Source organism: Thermobia domestica, chromosome 4, assembly GCF_964235325.1.
Source record: "Thermobia domestica chromosome 4, izTheDome1.hap1.1, whole genome shotgun sequence".
NCBI classification, from domain to species: domain Eukaryota; kingdom Metazoa; phylum Arthropoda; class Insecta; order Zygentoma; family Lepismatidae; genus Thermobia; species Thermobia domestica.
In genome coordinates, this window is record NC_137457.1 from 3,194,869 (window position 1) to 3,218,361 (window position 23,493).

At 37.4% G+C, this 23,493-nt stretch overlaps 1 protein-coding gene across 4 annotated transcripts in view; it reads right to left on the minus strand.

The window, feature by feature from the left end:
- LOC145683664 (RNA-binding protein 38-like) overlaps positions 1–23,493 on the minus strand; it is a 300,719-nt gene that overhangs the window by 214,962 nt on the left and 62,264 nt on the right. For 2 of the 4 annotated variants that reach the window (XM_081755011.1, XM_081755009.1), the window contains exon 2: positions 4,915–5,026. In XM_081755011.1, the coding sequence (XP_081611137.1) occupies positions 4,915–5,026 (112 nt within the window). Of the gene's footprint in view, positions 1–4,899; positions 5,027–23,493 lie in introns of all 4 variants that reach the window. The other 2 variants (XM_081755010.1, XM_081755008.1) reach the window with 1 other exon arrangement.

Below are 23,493 nucleotides of genomic sequence, written 5' to 3' on the forward strand. Positions count from 1 at the left end.
AAACATGGAAACTTGGGTACGGTATATACTAGTTCCTAACTGAAGTCTTGACTTGACTATGGTAGATCCCATAATATTGGAGCTATGGCGCTTTAAAGTTCATCTTTTCATGTTCTCGGCAATCATCTATCAAACGTTATTGATGTTGTTTTGAAACACCCTGTATATTTTACCCTTTGGTCATGATAATTACGCTCATAATTACATTCAATTTTTTTATATAATAATTCATATAAATTTATACAAATTTATACAATTTAAAAGTATATATTTCCAGTAGTCAGTTTCTCTAAATATGCACAGGTTGTGTCTTGAAACCCCAGTAGTAAGTTCTATTGCTATTATTACAATTACAAATATCAATATCCAAAAATGCATGACGCTCTTTTTTCACTTATATATGCTTATCTCAGGTAAGTAAATAGCAACAAATGAAAAAAGGTGAAAAATGGAGCCTTTGAAAGTAAAACGTAGACAAATACTCTAGTGTTCAGAAGATTCTGTCTGCAATGCACTGAGTAGGGTGGGTTGGTATGTCAGAGTGGGTTGCGGTTGGTGGTGGGTCGCAGTGAGTCACATCCTGTTGACCCACGATCCATTAATTCATTCACAAATCTTGCCCCATACAAACTCTGCCACTAGACCAGCGGGGGAGGGTAACAAATTGCATTTAGTGATCGTACAGCAGTCATATTTCAATCTGTTAAACTCTACAGTAGTTACAAAATTTCAACCCTTTTAACTTGAGAGAGTAACGTGTTTTAATGACAACGTTGGACATTACCGAATGTATCTATCTTGTTCATAAATAATAAAAGCATACATATAAGAGACGAACCTATATAATTGCTTCACAAACGCCATTACTAAATGATTGGGAAGAATCTTACGGGACAATTATCGTGTTATGTAAGGAAATTATCGTGTCATCGTTAACATGACAGGACAGGGTATATTGATATAGTTGTCCAATAATCGTGATTAGGCAAAGGATTAACAATACAGCGGGTGACACCTATCACATATATACGAGAACAAAACAATTTGGGTCTTAATGCACTATTTTCAGAACGAAGTATAAGAATCTTATCCAAAAAAAGTTTTGAGTCAGTGTAGCCATATACATATTGAATATGCATGGAATACCACTTCCATAAAGAACATTTAGAAATACCAAGTAATTGAAATATTAAGTTGCGAGACTTAACAGCGATAGCACAATCGGTAAGGGTCTACCTACTAATTAGTCGTCTGGCGTTCGACCCCCAGGAAAGGTGGGACTTTTTTGTCGTTTTACAGCCGCTCAGTGTTGGCCACGAGAGAAAAAAGTACCTATCTAAATTCGAGACTAGACAACAAACATTACAATTATGGTCTTGTGTTACGAGACGAGACATTTCACGAATCTTGTTGGCAACACTTGTTTAGCCAAGTCTTAAAATCTCAAATTTTGTTTTTTTGGGGGGAGGGAACAGTCAAAGGCGTCGATCCTGGGGACCCGAGGGGGACCGGACCTCCACAAAGCTCGTGTGGGCCCCCTCACATTGTATTTATGAATGAATATACAATGTTTGGTATAATTTGAGTGCAATTTGTCTCAAAATCCTCATATATCCCTTCTGCATCTGGATGGGCCCCCAAATTTACAGAGAAATCTGTGCCCTTGGGAACAGTCAGGACCGGATCTAAAAAATATTGCGACCGGGGCAAAGACGTATATCTGCCCTAATTTCTCCCAATTTTGCATAGAAATGGCGCCCCTACATACTCTCAACCAGCTGCGCCCCGGGGCAAATGCCCTGAATTGACCCTCCTAGATCCGGCCCTGAGAACAGTGGCTCAGTGTTAGAGCGCTTACCTCTGGTGCTAACGGCAGAAGTCAATGGAGAGCTTTTCTGAACGCGGCATTGAACCTCCGGATTCGTAGGTTCGATCCCCGGCCGAGTAAATTTGTGGTGGACAACATCGTGTCCGTGAGTTTTCTCGGGATTCCACTAATTTTTCCAGCCTCATTCACTTGTCTTAAGGCTGAAACGTTGGACGTTAAACTGGAAAATTTAACTTCATTGCAAAATCCAGAGACGAATATTCCGACCTACGATGGACAGAAAGGAGTTCATAGTGAGTAACTGCGTATTTTATACCGTATACCTAAGTGATCATTAGGGTCATTAGGACTTGAAGGCTCATGTAAGGAGATAATATAGCCAGAATGGAAGAAAATATAAACACTTTCAATATTTTATCCAGAAATCCAATCAAAAAAAAAAAAAAACTAGGAAAATCTGGGCGCAGATGGAAGGACAATAATAAGATGGGTCTCTTAGAAATAGGAATACAAAGTAGAAACTGAATCTAGTTGGCCAATTGCAGAAGTCAATCGAGAACTTTTGTGAACGCGGCATTAAACCTTCGGGTTCCATAAGCTATAGAGTTAATTAAACATTAAAAAAAAAAAAAAAAAAAAAAAAAAAACAATCTTATATGGGAACATAGGCAGAACAAGCGTGTGCTTATACATTGAGGTCGTTAAAATTCGAATAGGCGAAAGTGATAAAGTTTTCTATTTCAAATATACACTGTAAAAAATGAGGTGTTGAAACAACACAAAATGACTACCACTTTAGCGTGTTACTTGTGTGTTAATTCTGTAGCAAGACATCGCCTTCCGAGCATATCAGAAATAACTAGTTACTACCTGAGAGAATTTGCATTGGTATTTATCGTTTAATATGAACAAAGCTTTGCGAAATTTCTTTGGCACTTGTGCCAAGTAACAAATAATGTTCTATGTTTTCTGTAATCGGTCACAATAATATTATTGTAAACCTGTAAATCGTCCGACAACAGTTACACGGGCAACAGTTTTGCCATCTTATGTTCATATATGCTAAGACACAAGAATAACAGATAAAGAAAACAAATGGAAGCATACCTATTTGTGTAATTGTTGTCAGATGATTCACAGGTTTACAACAATATTATTCTGACCGATTACAGAAAACATAGAATGTTATAAGTTACTTGCCATAAATGCGAAATATGTTTCGCAAAACTTTGCTCATACCAAACAATAAAAAACAATTCAAATACTTACAGCCAATAACGAGGTATTTCTGATATGCTCTGAAGGCGATGTGGCTGGTATTGAATCGACACACAAGTAACACGCTAAAGTGGTAGTCATTTTGTGTTATTTTAACACCTCATATTTTGCTGTGTGCTGTTACAACTAAACAGTGAAGAAAGAAGGAATTCTGTGAACACTGAACTTTTTCTATCGTGCTGTACTCGCAACATATTTAAGAATATGGAGTCAAACTGATACGATTGTTAAACTCATTCTTCTTGTGTTAGCACATGTTCATATTACATTTAGCACATGCAAAGTTGAAAGGCGCCAGCAGATATAAGTGCTCAAAAATTAAAACACCATAAAAACGACAAAGGTGAAAATACGTTCATGCCTGTGCTAGGTAGTCACTACGAATTAACTTCATATCCATTCCGTGCAGGGCAGAGAAAGCTGGAGCGAACGGGCTGCAGCATGCTAGGAATAGTGAAATTTGGGATAGATTACTGTGTTTGTTTCTTTGAAGTTTAATGTTCCTTTTCAGAACGGAGGACATGTGAGACGGGGCATATTTCGTTTCAACGGTAGAACAGTTATAATTCAGTTACAGGAAATAAAAAAATGTGTATGCCTGACAACTTTTATGTATTTTATTGAATCAGATATATGTCAATCTTCCCGATAGTGGTAACTCTGAAATACAAAGGGTTCACTCGGTTCTACCAAATAGAAAATTTATAGGTAAAATACGATGTGAAGCATTTTTTGTGAAGGAATGAGAGTGTGAATATAAGCAATTCTGTCAGTGCACAGCATATTGAAATGAATTTTGAGAGATAGTGAAATACTGTAAGCGTGCTCTTAGACTATTCTCGTTTACGTATACCACACGTTGCTGACGCGCCTGCTCCCTAGGGACGCATTCCCTTGCTAGAGCCTTTCTGTTTCAGGGGTGCTGCTGCCAATGTGTGTTTTCCCGTACCTCCCTCGAAAGAGGAGGGACAAGTTGTAGCGGCCGAAATCTTTCAATTGTTGGATGCGGAAGAGTTGCCACAATTAATTATTTCACGGACTTCGCTGTGCTCTGTCTTGTTAGCCATTCTTAGTAGTCTACGATTTTCATTTGTTAAGACCAAACGACTGAATGACAAATTAGCAACACAGCGGAGGACATTCACTTGTTTTCCCTAAGAAAAGGGAGGGTTTCCTCGGTCAGAGGGTAACGGGCCAGAAGTTTGTTTCGGATATTTTCCGAAGACATACCTGAAATACACAGCCTCTACCCCCGCCCCTCCTGCTGAGCTCCTGCCCTTACTCGATTAGATAGCACTCGTGATTTTTAGTGGCCAACTAGGACTAGTTGGTTCGTGTTTTATGCACTGTAGTTTTTATGCCATACGTCCACACTGTATTTATACTGAGCCCTCTTGAAGTCAATCTGCAAGTAGCCATGCTCATTTAGTGTATGCTCTGCTAAAATAAATATAAAGCTCTAACCTAAGCTGAAAATGTAAGAAATGTGTCAAAATGTTGTGGAACCGTCTGTTCGAGTAATGCCAATAAAACACGGTGGCGCCCGGCACTACAGTAGAGTTGTACCGTTCGAAACCGTACCTGTGGCACTCTACATAATACTCAGTTTTTAAAGTTGTTTTTATGCTAATATATCATCCCTTATCCACCTACATGAATAAATAACTCAAACAATACTCTTCCATTATGAATTAACGGATTTCAGCTGTAAATTTTCAGAAGAAAAATGGCTCTATATTCTTAATCTTCACCCTTTTCTTTACAATATTAATTATACAATTTATCCTTCTTACCTGGTTGAATATTACCTCTAGGTTTTGCTCCCAATATGGCGAGGTTAACATTGGCTTTTCTTCCATCAATTATTGGATTGGGCTCCTTACAGGCCTTGTCGGCTGCATTCTTATCTCCCATTATCACCTAAAAGAACAAACAAATGGATTTTTTTTAAATACATGTTTTTAATGAGTATAACAAATTGATTATATGTCAATATTATTGAGTTAATGTTAGCTAATAATTCTTTAGTAATTTAACGAGCGTTCACTTGGTGGCATAAAAAGACTTAATACGTATATTTACCTCTCATTATCACAACTTAAAATTAATTTTGTCGTTTTCTTCGTTAAAAAAAAATAATAATTATGTACTTTTGCTGCTGTACCTTAAAGAAAAATTACATTATGTGGTTTCAAATATAGAATTACTGTTAAAAATTATGACACACCTGGAGATAATTTATTTTATCGTGACTATATACATATATAGGAAGCAAGGATAATCGAGGTTAATTCTATCGTAGTTTCGATAAATGTAAAAGAATTTTAAAAAAGAACATTTCGTCATAACAATTTATGTATAATTAAATCCTCAATTTCATTACCTTTTTGATATTTTGGGAAGTGAAAACTCTTAAACATATGCCACAAATGTTCTATACAAATATTGTGGTATAAACACCGGTATTACTGGGTAGCCGTTTTGTTTTCCGTTGTAAAGTGTTGTGAAATGCTTTGGTTTTTCCACTCGCCGATTCAATTATAGTTGTGAAAAAAGAAACAATCGAAATTGAAATTTCAATACTTCACGGCTCCTATATGCTTAACAAAATTTTTTTGAATGTCCGTTTATTGCGCTGTAAGTTCATGTATTCGTCAAAAGGCTATACCGTTCAATGCATCGAGACCAAATTTTACACTTAGTTCAACGCATCGAGACAAAAAATTTTACACTTCGTTCAACACATCAAGACAAAAATTTACACTTCGTTCAACACATTGAGACCAAACTTTACACTTCGTTCAACCCATCGAGACCAAACCTTGCACTACGTTCAACTTACGGCGATCTAACTCTACACCTTCGCTCAACATATGAAGTTCAAACTTTGCACTTCGTTCAACGCATCAAGACCAAACTTTACACTTTGTTCAATGCGTCAAGAACAAACTTTACACTTCGTTCAACGCATCAAGACCAAACCTTACATTTCTTTCCATGCATCGGGGTCAAATTTTCTGCTTAAAGTTTTTGTCACGTTTTCTAAAAGGTTCTTTTCAAATTACTCAATATTTTCACCCTAGGTAAACTTGTAGTGACGTCATCACAGTGGAAACTTCATAGTGCTTTTATTATTTTGATAACGATGTCTTGATATACCTAGAATGAAATTCCTAGAATGATATACCTAGAATAAAACTAAAATGAATTTTTTCAGTTTAACATTTCACAATTATGCTCTTTAGGTTAAGGTAGACGGTGATTAAGACAAGTGAATGATAATGAAAGAATTGGTGGAATGAGAACGTGGAAGGAAACGAGAATACCCCAAGAAAACCCACGGACAGTGACTTGATATAAAATCAATATTTTACTTAAGGTGTTTCGCATCGCAGTTTGCTACATAAAATCATAGAAATGAGATATAAAATGTTAATGAAATATTGGTTGAGTTGAGTTGAGTTGAGTTTAACGTCCCTTTCAGCAGTGAGGCTATATGACACGTGGACCTACTGATTAACGTGGAATTCGAACCACATGAGCTCCCACCGGGAATCGAACCCGAGTCTTCCACGCTAAAGGCGCGTACGCTAACCGCTAAACGAACGAAATATTGGGTACCAATATGGGATACGTCTATGGAAATATTTTATAACCAAACTGAGATATTTTTGCAAGAAGAAACGTTGTTGTTCGTGACAGAAAGGTCGTTTTTTCCAACACACATCGAGTTGAAATTCAGTGATAAATGTCCTTTCGAAAACTCGACGTTTCCCTTTAGATTCTTTTTACGTTCTAAATGACACAAATCAATTCATTACGAACTACATGTTATATTACTGGAGACTTGTTATGGAATTAACAATAAACAGACTATAAGCATTTCTACATTTTATTGTACAGAAATTAAACACAGCAAGGGTTTTCGAATTTCAAGATTCCATTTACTTTTCAGAAAAACGTAAAATCTATATAAAAAACACAGAATTTCAGGGCTTTGCCGCTGCTCTAGTGATTAGTGAGCTCGGCTTTATACATGAGATCATGGATTCGATTCCCGATTGTAATATTTCAAATTGAACACTTTGCGGTGACTCGGATTCCACTTTAAATTTTAGGTCCATATCTCGTATATTTAGGTGAAAGTTAGAGTGCGTAAGTCACTTTCTGAAGGAACAAATGACAGACACAAAAAGTCAATGTTAACAAAAAAAAAAAAAGTGAAGTCAGAGATTCATTCTGAAAGATTGCAGATTTCAATAGGTAACTGTAAAAGTTCTGGTGATAAAGAAGACAGCTGTTTGGTGTTAGTCAGACAAAATATGCCTTACACCACTTCAACTTTCAGATGTCAATAGTCAGACAAGAAAATATACCTTACACCACTTTAACTTTCAACCGTTAATATAGCCTAGGTCCTGAAAGGGTCAGCAAGCTCCAACCAACCATTAGAGCACCCGCGTGGCTAAGCGGTTAGCGTACGCGCCTTTAGCGTAGGAGATCCGTGTTCAATTCTCGATGGAAGCTCATATGGTTTGGATTCCACGTTAAGATGTAGGTTCACGTCTCATATAGCTTTGCTATTGAAAGGGACGCTAAACTGACAATCAAATCAAAACCAAACCTAGCGAATTTCAACTAGAATATTTTTTTCTGCTTTTCTAGTAAGATATTCATAAAATGGTACATTTAGTTGTTTCATAGCACTGGCCAGGCCCATAGCCAGCCTAAAAATGTAGGGGGCCCGGCTGAAGTTAGGGGGGGCCGATGCAACCATATGATAGTTCATCACCATATTATAGTTCATTTGCAAGCCTACCATGAAAATTTTAGGGGGGTTACCAAAAATTATGGGGAGCCCGGTCCCCTAGACCCCCTGGATACGGGCCTGGCACTGGCTCTGAAATATGTGTATTACTCCCATTATTGAAGTGACAAAAGAAAAGTTGTTAGTTATATTCAGTTTAAAACATTTAAAAAATGAAACCGTACGAGTAGAAGCCCGTCTAAGGACAAATTAGGTCTTCGTCGCCCCCCACGAAGACGAGAAATAATGGTTTATCTCTCGTCTTGTTTTGATTCTCGAAAAGCTATTCTCCTGTCCTTTTGTACATTTTTATAGCTAATTTATGCCCTGACTTTTCTTAATTTCATCTCGAAATTATCAGAATCCTCCCACTTCAGAAAGGGTGTGATATAACATTTTTTAAACCGTATTTATTATTAGGGCATATTGTGTAATGACTTATATAGCATTAAACATTGTTAAATGCTCTTCATTATGTCCATACAATCACTTTAAATTTTTAAAGCTTTTACATTATGAAATGTAAAATACTAAAATAGTGTTTGAGATCTAAGACTTGGGAAATACGCTTTGTGCTGGACAAATACCGTGGAAGTTGGTTTTCTCGTGGTTCTCCCGTTTCCTCGAACTTTATTCATTCCATCACTTCATTCATTCTCATCATTGCCGTCCCCTTTAGCCTTCATGGCATAATCGTATAACTTAAATACTGAATTATTGCATTTCATTCTCTACGACCTGCGTGAACTACTATCGTCCATGAGACTCGAGACTCATTCTGATTCTCTTCTCGAAAACGAGACGAGAGTGTCTTGTAATATTTGGTCTTGATGTGTTGAACAAAGTGTAAAGTTTGGTCTAGATGTGTTGAATGGAGTGTAAAGTTTGGTCTCTCTATGCCTTGAACGAAGTGTAAAGTTTGGTCTCGATATGTTGAACAAAGTGTAAAGTTTGGTCTTGATGTGTTGAATAGAGTGTAAAGTTTCGTCTCTCTATGCCTTGAACGAAGTGTAAAGTTTGGTCTCGATGTGTTGAACGAAGTGTAAAGTTTGATCTTGATGCACTGAACGAAATGTACAGTTTGATCTTCATGAGTTGAACGAAGTGTAGAGTTTGGTCTCTATGCGCTGAATGGAGTGTAAAGTTTGGCTTCGATGTGTTGAACGGAGTGTAAAGTTTGGACTCGTTGCGTTGAACGAAGTGTAAAATTTGATCTCTCTATGCGCTGAACGAAGTGTAAAGTTTGATCTCGATGTGATGTGTTGAACGAAGTGTAAAGTTTGGTCTCCATGTGTTGGTCTCGAATGTGAAAATGTACGGTGGCTCAGTGGTAGAGCGCTTATCTCTTATGCGTGGAGTCCCTGGCTCGGTCTCCGGCCAAGTAACCTTGTACTGGACGTCATATCCGTCGGTTTTCTCGGGATACCCCCGTTTCCTTCCTCATTAATATTTCACCAATTCTTCCACCATCATTCATTTGCCTTAATCATACGTCTCCCTTAGCCTAAAGAACATAATCCTGGGACGTTAAACAGAAATATTCCGTTTCGTTTCATTCTCCTAGAAGTACAACTAGGAATTTTATATTTAAGAACACTAATAACACTAGATACTATATAGTAATAAATATTTAGCATCATTAAAAACTGTCTAACATAGTAATAGTAATAATAACATAAGCATGATAAATTCTCGTCTGTAAATGACATTCAATAGAATTGTAAAATAATTCAAATCTAATTTATTTCTATATATTTATAGCCCCTTCTTAACAGGTTTTTATTTGTAAGCGAATTTCTTTAATAATAAACAGATCAAGAAGTATACAAGAATCGCATATGTTAGCTTATTATATCCATATATCATTGTATTGATCGCTGGGGTTGGCAAGGAGGTGGAATCGAACTTCTACGACCGAAAGAAGAAATGAAATAGGAATAAACAAGTTCTCCCTCTTCTTTGTCACATGGAAGTCAACTTAGCTCTGAGAAGAAATAGGTAAAAATAAAGGAAAGAAAATTGATGTATGTTACATACTATAGGCAACGGTCTCTCTTTGCTGTGTCCAATATTTGTGACGTGTTTCTCTCACAATTCACGATTAATGGGCGGTTTATGCCTACTCTGGTCAGCAGTGTTGCCAATTTCCGCAAAATTCGCCAAATCTCGACGATTCGACTGCCATCATTGGCAGGTCACTTGCACAACTGAGAAGCTTCCAAGAACCACGAATTACAGTTAACTTATTCGTATTAACGGTAGGAATTTTCTGGTCCAACACGGTCCATTAACTTTAGTCTGTTTCGTCCTCTCCCTCTTTCTCCTTCTACCACACCTCATGACACAGTTTCTACTCAGCCAATGTCACAACCATTTCCTCTTCCTTTTTATAATCACATTTAAAACTCTTCTTTTCTCCCTGTTATTTCCAATAACTTTTCCTATGCTTTCCGCTCTCCATTCTTCTCCACACTTACATTTCGAAAGCAGCTTCTGTTTTTTTCATCATTTTTGTGTAATGTCCATGTTTCTGGCCATGAAGTACAATAATCCACATGAAGCATTTTATGAGTCTTTTTGTCAACTCTTTATTCAAGAGATAGTCGCTAACGCTCTCGCCTTCCGTGCGAGCGGTCCCGGGTTCGATTCCCGGTGGGGTCACTCGGTCGAAAAAGTGTAACAGCTTTTTCAGGCCAGCCACCCTGAATGAGGTTTTCCTGGGTTTTCCTCATTCACACCAGGCAAATGTCGGGGTGGTACCTAACTTATAGGTCCCAGGCCGCTTCCTTCCTTTCCCAATCCTTTCTTCCTTCCCTTTCCCCGGATTGTGTGCTCGCCGAGGGACGTCATCCCTCAAATCGTGAAGGGTTAAATGGCCTTAGATGCCGACAGCCCACAAATCTAAATCCTAAAATCCGTCTTTATTCAAGAGATCACAAAAGAGTTGAAATTCTTCCTCCTAAATGTTTATTTCGCCATTCCTATCCTTGCTTTTGTTTCACGTTCGCACTTAATCTCCTGATTGATAATACAACCGGTGTCCCGACAAAACGTACCAGCGACAAAACGTACCACTTGAATTTTCGCGACAAAACGTACCACTTTTGACGACCTGTCATAAATGACAACCTAACATGGATTAATTAAAGCATTTCTGATATTTATTCCACGACAAAACGTACCACTTATATAAATTACAACCTGTCATGGACTATTTAAAACATTTCGGATATTTAATCCGCGACAAAACGTACTACTTCATGTTAAGGAACTACTTCCTCATGAACAGGTAAAACAACGGCAATATAAGGTTGAGAAGAACAGACAGGTAATGTATCGAGTTGTCAAAGTGCAGAAACTCATTGGTAAAAGAGGGCTCATTTACAGAGGAAATGTAGCAGCCTATAAGCTGAAAGACACAGCTATAGATCATAGAAATTTTTTGGATATTATTCCTTTCTTAAGCAAATTTGATTTTCCGCTTAAAAGTAATTTAGATAAGGTCACCGAGAAGAGTCATATACGGGGAAGTAAGCAGGATAGTGGTCGCATAACTTTGCTAAACACGGTGAATTATGTTTTGAATGCTATCAGCACACTTATCAGAGAAGATATTTCGAAAGAAGTCTCTGAAGCTTCAATATTTTCTGTTTTATTAGACACTACTCAAGATATAGTAGTTTCAGGCCAGTGCTCTGTTGTTTTACGGTATGTTGTTAAAATGGTTGTTAAACAAAGTATTGTTGTCATTGTAAAATGCATATCTACCACAGGCCAGTGTCTTTGTGGTACTGCTGCAGAAGTTGAACCTTGATATTAAGAAGTGTATTTTAAATTCAACCGATGGCTCAAGTAACATGCAAGGACAATATTCGGATTTTTTTCAATTCGCCTATGATCAGTTACACGTGTGATTCAGTTGATTTTGAGTTTAACGGCCCTTTTAGCAGCGAGGCTATATGAGACGGGACATACTGATTTACGGGAAATCCGAAGCACATGAGCTCCCGCCGGAAATCGAACCCAGGTCTCCCACGATAAAGGCGCTTACGCTAACCGCTTAACTACTAACAAACACAGTTACATGTGTGGTGTTAGGCTCATATACTCAATCATGTCATCTGTGATCTGACAAAAAATTGCATTGATTCTGTGTCATTGTTCTGCTGAATGACTGCGATATTTATGCGTGGGTCTTATCAGTGAATGTACATTTGGAAGATCAAATGTTAACAAAGGCGTCTTACAGTTGTTGCGGAAACAAGATGGTAGAAAACACACTGTTTTTTAGAAAAAGTTTGGTCATTTTTCGAACCCAAAAGTGCTTTGTATATATAGTTGACCGTAACAATTAAAAAAAAAAAAATGCTTCTACAGAAAATATCAAACCAAAAGTTAGGTGTAAAGTGAAAGGATATATAAAAGATCTTCTCAAGTTCAAAACAATTCGAACAGCAGAAATGTTCCTTAAGATATTTCAAGTGACGACCTCTCTGTCAAACTATCTCCAAATAGAGGGTGCTGCTACTGTAGTCCTATCGGATGGTACAGACTACTCTGTTCCAACTGAAAGAGTAGAGAGATGATTTTGAATCCGTTAAGAATGCAGCATTAAGCTTATAAAATGGGCCAATAACAAATTTGAAGACAGAACGTGATTTCTTTTTTTCTATTGACCTGTCGACAATTCGCCTTCAGAGATGGACAAAGATTTTTCCTGTGAATATGAAGATGAAGCTGCTTCTATCCAATGACCAAGTACTGCATCGAAGCATTCAATACAATATTGGACATGGTAGTTTTGAGTATTTCTTCAAGATTCAAGAAGCAATGTACTTAATGGATTATTTGGATTCAGCCACTTCAACCAAGTAACAGAAATTTCAGAAGTGCCTTTCGATAAACTTACATATTTTCTGAAAAACTTCAGTTAAGAAGTTTCCAAGGATACTATACATGTATTCTCTTGGACTTTTGAAGGACGTGGATATCCTTGAAAGTCAGTCTTGATGACGAGCACAACCGAGGAAAAATGACTGTGCTGATGGTGCAAGTGTTTCAGAATTAGGAGAAAATACATCTGTTTACAAGGAAAGCGAATGCAAAACGTGTTGCAAAATTGTCCAATTTGCTGCTTTTTAATTTTTCAGAATTGTAATTTGTGCAGTAATACTTATCCAGGTCTCCAGCATACAAATTTTTATTGACTTTGCCCGTAACTCAGGTAATATGTGAAAGAAATTTTTCAAAATTGAAATAAACTGAAATACATTAAAAAGAGGCTAACGAGTACCATGTATCAGGAACATTTGAAAACATTTTGTTGATGTCTATTGAAAAAGATTTATTAAAAAAAAATATTTCGAATGCAAAAGTGATAGATACAGTAGCATCAAAAACTAGTACACTATAAAACATCTGCTAATTTTCTAATATAGTATACGTTCTCCTTGAACTTCATATAATATTTTGAATAATTCAGAATAATATACTGATAAAAGAATATCAGGTTTTAATTGTCAATTGTTAATACTATTGACTTCCTGTAGAAAGAAAACTGTGCAATTGATTTGTGACATTGAGATGCCGGTGGCCCTTGTGGGAGAAAGCGCCCGCGCCTCTCTAATAATGCCTATCCGTCTCTGGTCCAAAGCCTGGATAAAGTGTGATGGAAATCAACAAATATTCAAATATTGCATATGCAAGATTTTTCCTGGTCTTGATGTGGCGAGAATCTTGTAGGTATTGTCTTGGTCTTGCATCCCTTAGTCTTAGTCTTGGTCTTGCATTGCTACTTTTCTAACCACCAATCTGTTCAACTTTTAACCTTATTTTGGTCGGTATATATATACTTATATACCGTCCTATCAAGTGGTACGTTTTGTCGCCTGACATTATTTGATGGCTGATTGCAAGACTCTTCGCAAGTAGCCCTCCAGGCAAGTGGTACGTTTTGTCGCTTGTCATTATTTAGAGTATTTGTAGAAAATCCATCACAAGCAGCCTTCAGGGTAAGTGGTACGTTTTGTCGGTGGTACGTTTTGTCGCTAGTACGTTTTGTCGCGTATTCAATACAACCCAGGTATCGAAAGCTAGTCAGTTGTTCTTTTCCCCTCTTATTTCTATATTTGACACGCACTGCTTTGCTTCAATCACAATGTCTTTTGTCTTTCTAACGTTTATTTTCATTCCATATTCTTCGCAGTCTTCCTCAACTTTTCTAACAAGTTTCAATTTGTTTTTCAGAATACGCAACAAGCACACAAGTGTAATTTGCTGCAAACAATATAGGCTTAAGAGTCTTCATCCCGGCGAAATTAAAATACCGCTAATTTTACAGTAATTATGTGATATCTTCAAATAGATAAAAGATAATCGAAAAGTGGATCAAGACCTCCCTAGACAATATTATTTTGCGTGAGGTATCGTTATCACAAGTCACCTAGTGGCTTTCCGTTTTCAGCTGTTTAGAAACGCGAAAATAAATGCCGATTTTCAAAACGGCTCGAAATCGAAAGCAGATAAGTGAGTCGTGATAACTGTTTCTTATGTAAAATGATATTGTCTAGGGCGCTCTTGTTCCACGTTTCGATTATATTTTATTTATTTGAAGATATAACATAATTACTGTAAAATTAGCGGTATTTTAATTTCGCCGGGATGAAGACTCTTAACCATTCTACCTCTTTGCAAAATATCATTCTTATTGTAGAGGCGTGATATTTAACTTCCGAGATATCGAAATTCTTTTTTCGATTCTTCATCATCATTCTCATAGGTATTCTGTCATTATTGACCGGTCACTTGATGCAGCTAAGAAGCTTCCATGCTCTATGGTCTTCCACTAACCTCCTCGCCTTCACGTGCGACTTTTCTGCTTTAATATCGTCCATCAATTGTAGCCTCATTCCCCTTCTCCCTCTTTTTCCTGCCCCCATACCCTCTAGCACGTCCCTCATGATACAGTTTCTTCTTAAGCAATGTCCCAACTAGTTTCTCTTCCTTTTCTCAGTAATATCTAAAATTGTTTCTTTCTCTTCCCACCATTTCTTACACCTTCTCATTCGTTTTCCGTTTGACCCAGCTACCTAATTCTCTCCAGTCTTCTCCACACCCACATTTCCGAATCTTCCAGTCATTTTAATCACTTTTGCGTTTTTCCAATTTAGCGACGTTTTTTATATTGCGATCAATTGCCTTTCAACAACAAAGCACTGTTAGTTCGAAACAGTTTTGATAAGTATTTCGTTTTCTTTGTTCTAATCAACGCAACTCATAAGTTGGACTTGCATACAATGGTTCTCCGCCTGTACGATCCAGCTTTGTTTTCTGTTACTCTTTGGCCTCTAACAAAGAACAATTCTAAACATTTGGGCTTCAGAGCTTTCGCTAAGAGGCACAGATAATACATCTTATTTATAATACAAAAACATATCAGTTTGTAAGTAATACTAGTATGCAAACTGCAAACATTTAAGAGTCACGGGTTGCATAACAATCTAGGCAGGAATGTTTAGATGTATTTAATCTTTATTATAAATGAAAGATGTCTTATTCTGTGAGCCACGGTAATTCCTAATATTTCATAGTCAGGCTGACAGTTGTCGTTAACTGTAGTGACTCCTATCTCACGGCAGTAGCAAGATTACGACTGCCCTGGGCTTAAGCTCAATTCGCAGATGAGCCGCAAGGCTTGCCGAATGGACTTAGATATTCCACCATGAAGGAACTAAATTCATCTATTTCGATGTCTAGAGACTTTTGCTTATATTAGAACTCAATCTATACTAATATATATATATATATATCCTAACTATATATAAAACTACATGAACTGACATAAAATAAAATGGGTACTTCTGGTTGACGTGGAAAGTTGAAATTCGGCATGATTGTAGCTTTTCGGGACTATACCCTAACCCACAGGAAAATTGCCAAAAGTTAATATTTTTAGTTTTTAAGGGGTCTAAAAAAGGGAATGAAGAAATTCCCATGTTATTTAAATAAGTGTTTTCTTGCGATACAAAATCTTGTCTTTTAGATAGTTGAAACAGGAAAAGAGCCTTGAAATTTGGTAGAATTGTGAATTTAGGAGGTACGAGGCCGTAGGCCAAGTAAACGTGGGGGTCAGAGGGCGAAGCCCCCAGCTGGACCAAATTCACGAAATGTAATTAAAGAGCAAATGCATGAAAGTCACTCTTGATGCAAAGGCTAATATATAAGAGATGGGAGGCCATAGGCCGTAGGCCAATATATATACATTTACATGTTACATGATTACAGATTGTGAATTTTTTTGATGAGTTATTCTTCTGAGATTTTTTCCCAATGAACATTAAAGAACTAGAAAAATTCATATATCTTTTGTTTAAATCACAATCAACTCTTTTTCTGTATGTTGAATTTACTAGCATTTACTGTATTTATTTTAATTTAGCTATTGATTTTGTTATATGCGAATTGCAGTTAAATTTAAATACTTGACAAAACGATTGATCATCAAAACATGCAACAAATTAAGGGAATAACGAAATGAATATTCTGGAAATAATAAAACAATATATCTTGAAATTATAATTAGATTTGTAATGGAGCTTTAAAAGGATCCAATACAATTTTGCCTCTCATTTAGTGATTTCTTGTATTGACGTTTTGGCAACACTGCCGGTCAGTAAAGGTTGTAGAGCTTCAGGGGGAGGGCGGAATAAGAAAGTACAAAAGGTATATAATGTAGTAGGAAGGTAGAGAAGAAAAATAAGTCAGTTTCCTTGTCGTTTTCACATATGTATGTATGTATGTGAACCATTTCTTTGACATAAAAAGGAAACCTTCTTGTTTCCTTCGTCTTCCTCAGACCACTCACACTTTCTGTCCTGAAACCTTGCTTGTACTTTACTTACCTATTTACATGTTATGTAAGTCAAAAGAAAACAAAATGCTACCGTCAATGACAGATTCATTCGGATCTAATTCGGGTATACAGGTAGATACTGTAGATAGCTTGATAATAACAAATTTATTTTCATTAGGGTTCTGTTCTACTAAATGTAGATACCTGCTTCAGTTCCCGGACACTAGACACTAAGAACATGTAAAATAGTCACTTAAAATTCTAATACGAGGGCTATGCAGAAAGTACCAGACGTTTTGATCCATCGCGGCAGTGGGCGAGGCTAGAGTCGCCATCTTGGTGTCAGAATGTTGCCACACTCAGCACGCATCCAGCTGTTGTAGTGCGAGGATTGTGACGCTCTTACTGTGCTTTCTGTGACGTGTTACAATTAGGAATGACCTTTTTCGAAAAATCTGTTTTTCGATTTTAGGACATTTCATTTTTCGTTTTACGCTTTTCCGAATTTTTTTCGTTTTTTCGAAAAAAAATCGTTTTTCGCCTTTTCGAAATTTTTTTCTTCTTTCGAAATATTTTCGTTTTTCGAAAAATTTTTCGTTTTTCATTTTTCGAAAAAATATTTTCCGAAAAAAATGTGGCCATCCCTAGTTACAATGTGCGCTGCAATAGAAAATCCCTCCTCTTGTGAGGTGCGTTCTGTGGTTAGGTTTTTGTTGTTAATTGAAATCCATTGCCAATTGAAATACATCTCAAACTATGTGAAGCGTACGGACATGGAATAATGAACGAAGGCCGAGTGAGGCCATGGTGCACTGATTTTAAAAATGGCCGTTCCAATGTTCACGATGAGGACCTCCAGTTCATGGGAGGTGTTCGGACACTCACCATACAGCCCGGAATTTGCGCCAAACGATTATCACCTCTTCCCAGCTCGCTACACAACGCTTTGATACCGACGAAGAACTACATGCCGGTGTAAGCCAGTCGTTGAAATCACAAGCGGCAGATCTCTACCGCGACAGTATTGAAAAAGTTGGTGACACGGCATGATAAGTGTTTTAATTTGCATCTGGTTTATGTGGAAAAATAGCTTAAGAGAGTATCTTTCAAATGTATATACAGTGAAATCTCTACTAACGGACACCTCTATATAGCGGACACCTCCCATAACGGACATATTTTGTAATCCCCAAACGCTGTAATAAGAAAAAACATATTGGCAAACCTCTCTAAAGCGGACACTCTCTAGTACGGACACGGACAGTCTTTCTTGTTTTTTATAGGTATTATTTACCTCCGTATTACGGACACTTTCTCTAGAAACAAGTTGGAAAGTGCAGTAAAAATACACTTTTAGTAATTCATACGTATGTCACCAAGGAAGAACATGTGGGTGTGACAACATTTTGCCTCCTCATCTGTCTATTCAGCAACCCAGAGGAAGGGTCTCTGTTTCAAAACACCCTTATATCATTTGCTTGCATTCCACTCCCACCCAACCTGCTTCAGAAACAAAAGTGATTGACAGTTGCCCATTATTTGGAATGACACATCATTCTACTGTCCCGCTGGAATCTCTAACCAAGCAGAAGGCAAGTTTGGTATTTTTTTACCACGGGTACGCATATTGTCTTTTAAAAAAGTCATTGCTGGACTGCAATTAACTCACAAATTAAAGCCACACACCGAAAACGTAGTAAGTAGTGATAACTGTAAAGTGCAGAGAATTATAACATCTTATTCCCGTGTTGTGCCTCGAATTGGATGGAGCAAAATAATGCAGGTACAGTAACATTTTGGTAATATTCATAAATACGTGATTCATGCAAAAATATTTTTTTAATTGCATATTACCTTGTTTCTTAATTTACGTAAGAAAATATTGAAACCTCTCTAAGGCGGACACCTCCCTATAGCGGACAATTTTTGATTCTCCACGGCTGTCCGCTTCAGAGAGGTTTCACTGTATATGAAAATGAAATTGATCTTGTGTATGGTCGGGTAACGGGAAAACGGCTGAACCGTTCGAAATGAATTTTTAGATATATGAAAATGAAACTGATCTTGTGTGTGGTCGGGTAACGGGAAAACGGCTGAACAGTTCGAAATGAATTTTTAGATATATGAAAATGAAACTGATCTTGTGTGTGGTCGGGTAACGGGAAAACGGCTGAACAATTTGAAATAAATTTTTTAGATATAATTATCAACAACTTTGAAATGGGCTGTTATTACGTTACCAGCATTAAAATGCATAACCTAAGGGGCTAATGGAGGGTCATAATCTATGCCAAAAATTGCGTATTTCACGAGCTCATCGAGTTAGGAGGATGAAACATAGATACATAAACTCCTAATTAAGAATAAGAGGTGGCGTTGGAGCAGGCTCAGGCCTGCGAAATGCTGTCACGACAGTTGTTATTTATAGGCATTAACGAGTAAAAGAGGCAATACAAATTTTGTTGAACTTGAAGCGAAGATGTCCCAAATTAGTTTCATTAGTTCATTTTGTGGTAACTCTAACATTGAGAAACAGGAACTTTAACATCTGGCCTCTATTACGTATAGGTTAAGATAACTCTAATATTAAAAAATAGGCATTTTACCTAACATTTGGTCTCATTCACATATAAGATAACTCTAACATTAAGAAATAAGCATTTTGCCTAATATCTGGCCTCTATCACATATAAGACAATTGTAATATTGAGAAATAGTGGCTCAGTGGTGGAGCGTTCACCTCTGGTGCTTGGGGTCCCGGGTTCGATCCCAGCCCCCGCCAAGTGAACTTTGTGGTGGACAAACACCGTGTGCGTGGGTTTCCTCGGGGTTCTCCCGTTTCCTCCCACTTTCTTCATTCCACCATTTCATTCATTACTCATCATCACCGTCTCCTTTAGCCTAATCGGAATAATCGTGGGACGTAAAACTCAAAGATTTCATTTCATTTTTCATTTCTTTTTATTGCCATTTTATTTATTACCAGTTGAAAATACCCATTCTTCGTATGGGCGCTATATTTAGAAGTCAATGCCTGTGGGAGTATTACCATTCATCTCAGCGACCGCTAAAGCTATGGACTTGACACTAATATCGTTAATTTTGGATTATTTTTACATGTCTCGGTACCCTCTCCCCTCAGGTGACCACCGGCCTGCATATAATGGTAGCTAAATTTGAACGTCATAGCTAATGGAAGTGTCACCATTAATCTCAGTGACTGCAAAAATTATGGATTTGACACTAACATCGGTCATTTTGGATTATTTTTACGTCTCGGTGACCCCAGGCCCAGAGTCAAATGGGGTGAATTAGGAATTTAATGCGATCGAGTTTCACCATTGATCTCAGCGACCGCGAAAACTATGGATTTGACACTAATATCGGTAATTTTCTACTATTTTTACATGTCTCGATAAAGCCCCCCCCCCCCCTTCGTAGTTCGAAATTAAAAAAAAAAAACTCTTCGTCTTGGCCTGAGGAATGGATCAAGGTACTAGTGACCGAAATTTGGTAACTCTCGGTCGAGTCGTCTTTCCCCAGGCCGCACACAGGCAGACAGACACACAAACAAGCTCTTTATTTTATTTATATTAGATTATTACTATTATTATCATTAGTATTATTATTCCATCGTAATGTAGTGTTCTGACACTACACAATGTGCTGTATTCTTGCCAACAAGCTGTTCTCAGCACTGAAATAAAAATTATTATTATTATTATTATTATTATTATTATTATTATTATTATTATTATTATTATTATTATTATTATTATTAATGAAAACCAATTTCAGATTAATGACTAATGTATGTTGCGCCATATCTTGTTATATAGATCTTGCAACGTCTAACCGTTTTTTCCTTTTCAATACGACACACACACATGCACACGAAAAAAGGAAAAACAGAAGGAAAAAAGGAAAAGGAAAAAACCTTAGGTTCGTGCGTTGCTGCTTTCACAATGAACGTTTTTATAACTGGAAGTTTACATTATAATATTGACAGATGGCGCTGAAAATCACTTCAAGCAAATCGCAGTGTGCGTCATTCACATCAACAAACATTCTTGACAGATCGCGATCCGCATGACGCTTTTACAAGAAAATAGCAAGAAGCACATGTGCTCACACTGAATCTAGTTATCAACCATGTTTTTCTCACTTAGTCACGAAGATCATATATTTCATTTAATTCGGAAAGCTCAGCAAGCAAAAGACTTTAACCTTCTGGTGGCTGAGTTTTTTTTTTCTGTGATATAATGCTCAACAACAGTTTACATGTTTTAAAACTAATGTTGATTTCCAAATTGACAATTCAATGCTGAAACTGCAGGTAGTATATCTATAACCAGGGTCGACCCTAGGCAATTTGCCGCCCCGTGTAATATCATAATATGCCGACCTAGGCGGGTAGCCAGCCCAAAAATTTAGGGGGGGCCCGGCTGAAGTTAGGGGGGCGATCCAACAATATTATACTTCATCACCATATTATAGTTCATTTGCAAGCCTACCGTGAAACTTTAAGAGGGGGCCAACCAAAATTAAGGGGGCGGCCCCCCTAGACCCCCCTGGATAGGGCCTGTGCCGACCCCGTTTTCCAGAAGGAACAAATCTTCAAAGCTACGATTAGTTAGTGAAAGTTACGTTAGTGGAAGATAAAGCAAATACACCTGCAAAGAAAAGATGATAATCCTTTTTATAGAATTCAATATCTTACCTACACAAACAAGAATTTTAGAAATGACCAAATAAAAAAAATATCGATTAAAAAATGCGATTTTCTCCAACAGTTTTAGAAATGATAAAAAAAAAGTGTATCGACAATTGCGATGTTGGCCAGTAGTTAATTTTGGGGTTAGGCGCCACAACATTTTTGAACGGATCCTAAATCAAGTTTTCGTATTTTGTTTACGAAATAAGGACATCATACTGAGTTAAGTGATAGTTTGGGTTTGGCTACACTATATGTAGTTCTCCAAATATAAGGCCTATAACACTAACAGCACAATTACATAGCAGGCATATGCCTGTCATGTTCCCTCAGGTTCATGGAAATGTGTCCAGTATGTGCCTTATGTACCTCTGAGAGAGAAATCACATGGATGGCAAGTGATAGTCACAGTCTATGTCCGCCCATAGGCACATGCCTGACATGTACCTGGGGAACGTGCCTAGTGTGTTCTAGGTATGTTCCCCATGTCGTAAGTGTCAATGAACCACAAAATTACTACCTCAAAATATGTTAAATTGCATATATGCGTAATGTGTTTACATTAAGGCGAGTCTAAACAACACTTTAAACAAGTAAACAAAAGGGTACCGGTACCCCAGGGTGGGTGTGAATCATCATCCTTTGGGTTACTAGCCGCGTACTCTTCCGACTTGGCCACGGAGGCGATAAAGAGAAGGTCGATTGTAGAGGGATAAATTGTTGAGGTCTTTTGAATTTGGCTAATCAGAGTGCTCCTTTAACCGCGTATATTCGACGATAACCGTTTGGGATCAGATAAAATCTACTCGCCATGTAATTTTATAACAAAATGACGAGTGTATATTTACTTTCTTCCATATTCACTTTCAAATGATCGGTGACAGTTGCCATCCAACAAAGTTGATGCGTTTGTTGCTTCTAGTACACAATCGCTTAGAAAAAGAAGCAATAAATGCATGAAATGTGGGAGATGAATTTAGAACACCTAAAAGCCGCATGCCTAGCTCATCTTGTGCTGTTAGGGTATCTGAAACAGTATGTACCTAAAGGACGTACCTAGAACATGACAGATATATGTCCCAAGTGACGACATAAAAGCAAATAACTGTTTGCGAAACTAAGCCAGGTATATAAATGCTATATTTGCGGTACGTAGTTGCAAATATCAATTAGGTGTAAGAAGTACCTAAAACTGTAGGTAGTTGAAGTACATACTTAGCACATGAATATCATATGTGCCAAGTGTCTGGTACCTAAAAGTAGCTGGGACACCTAAATGGCACATGCCTAGCATATATTGTGCTGTTAGGGAATTAGGGATGGTACCGAGTCCGAGACGAAATCGAGACTAGTCTCGGACTCGGTACCATCCCTAAATATTTGTTAATTTAATTGCTTACTCTTCCACCTCACAATTGTTTTTACTTTACAACGTTTTTTTCAACCGTACGTTTCAAGCAAATGCTGCATCGAATTGTATTATGTGGCTTTTGTATTGATGTTGGAACTAGTTTTGCAGCACATTCCATCCTGATTTAAACAATGTTCCGGAACTTTCCGGAAACCCGCTCTAGTACCATTGGATGTCCCTTGATACTGTCTCTTGGAAACTTCCTAAGAACTGTGTTTCTATCTCTTATCGTTCTTTTAAAATCGAGAAAAGTACTTTTGGCCATATATTCTAATGTTAAATTCAACGTGCGATAATGTTCGAAACCCTTGACTCATCTTGATAATTAAGGCATCTTTTTTTTCAGTATCAAAAAGCTACGTTGATTAGTCGATGTCAATTTTCTTTACAGCTGTGGGAGGATTTCAATGGAAAAAGAAAATTGCTCTTTGTAAAATGTACGTCAGAGTCCACAAAACTCATTTTATACAAAGATGTATTTCCTTGAAATTCAGGAACCCACACCCTTTACACTATTACAGTTTAGTTAGTTGACTGCACACCGCCGTTCAATTGTTTCTCACAAAATAGAGTTTTTGTGCTAACACACCATCACGAACAGCCG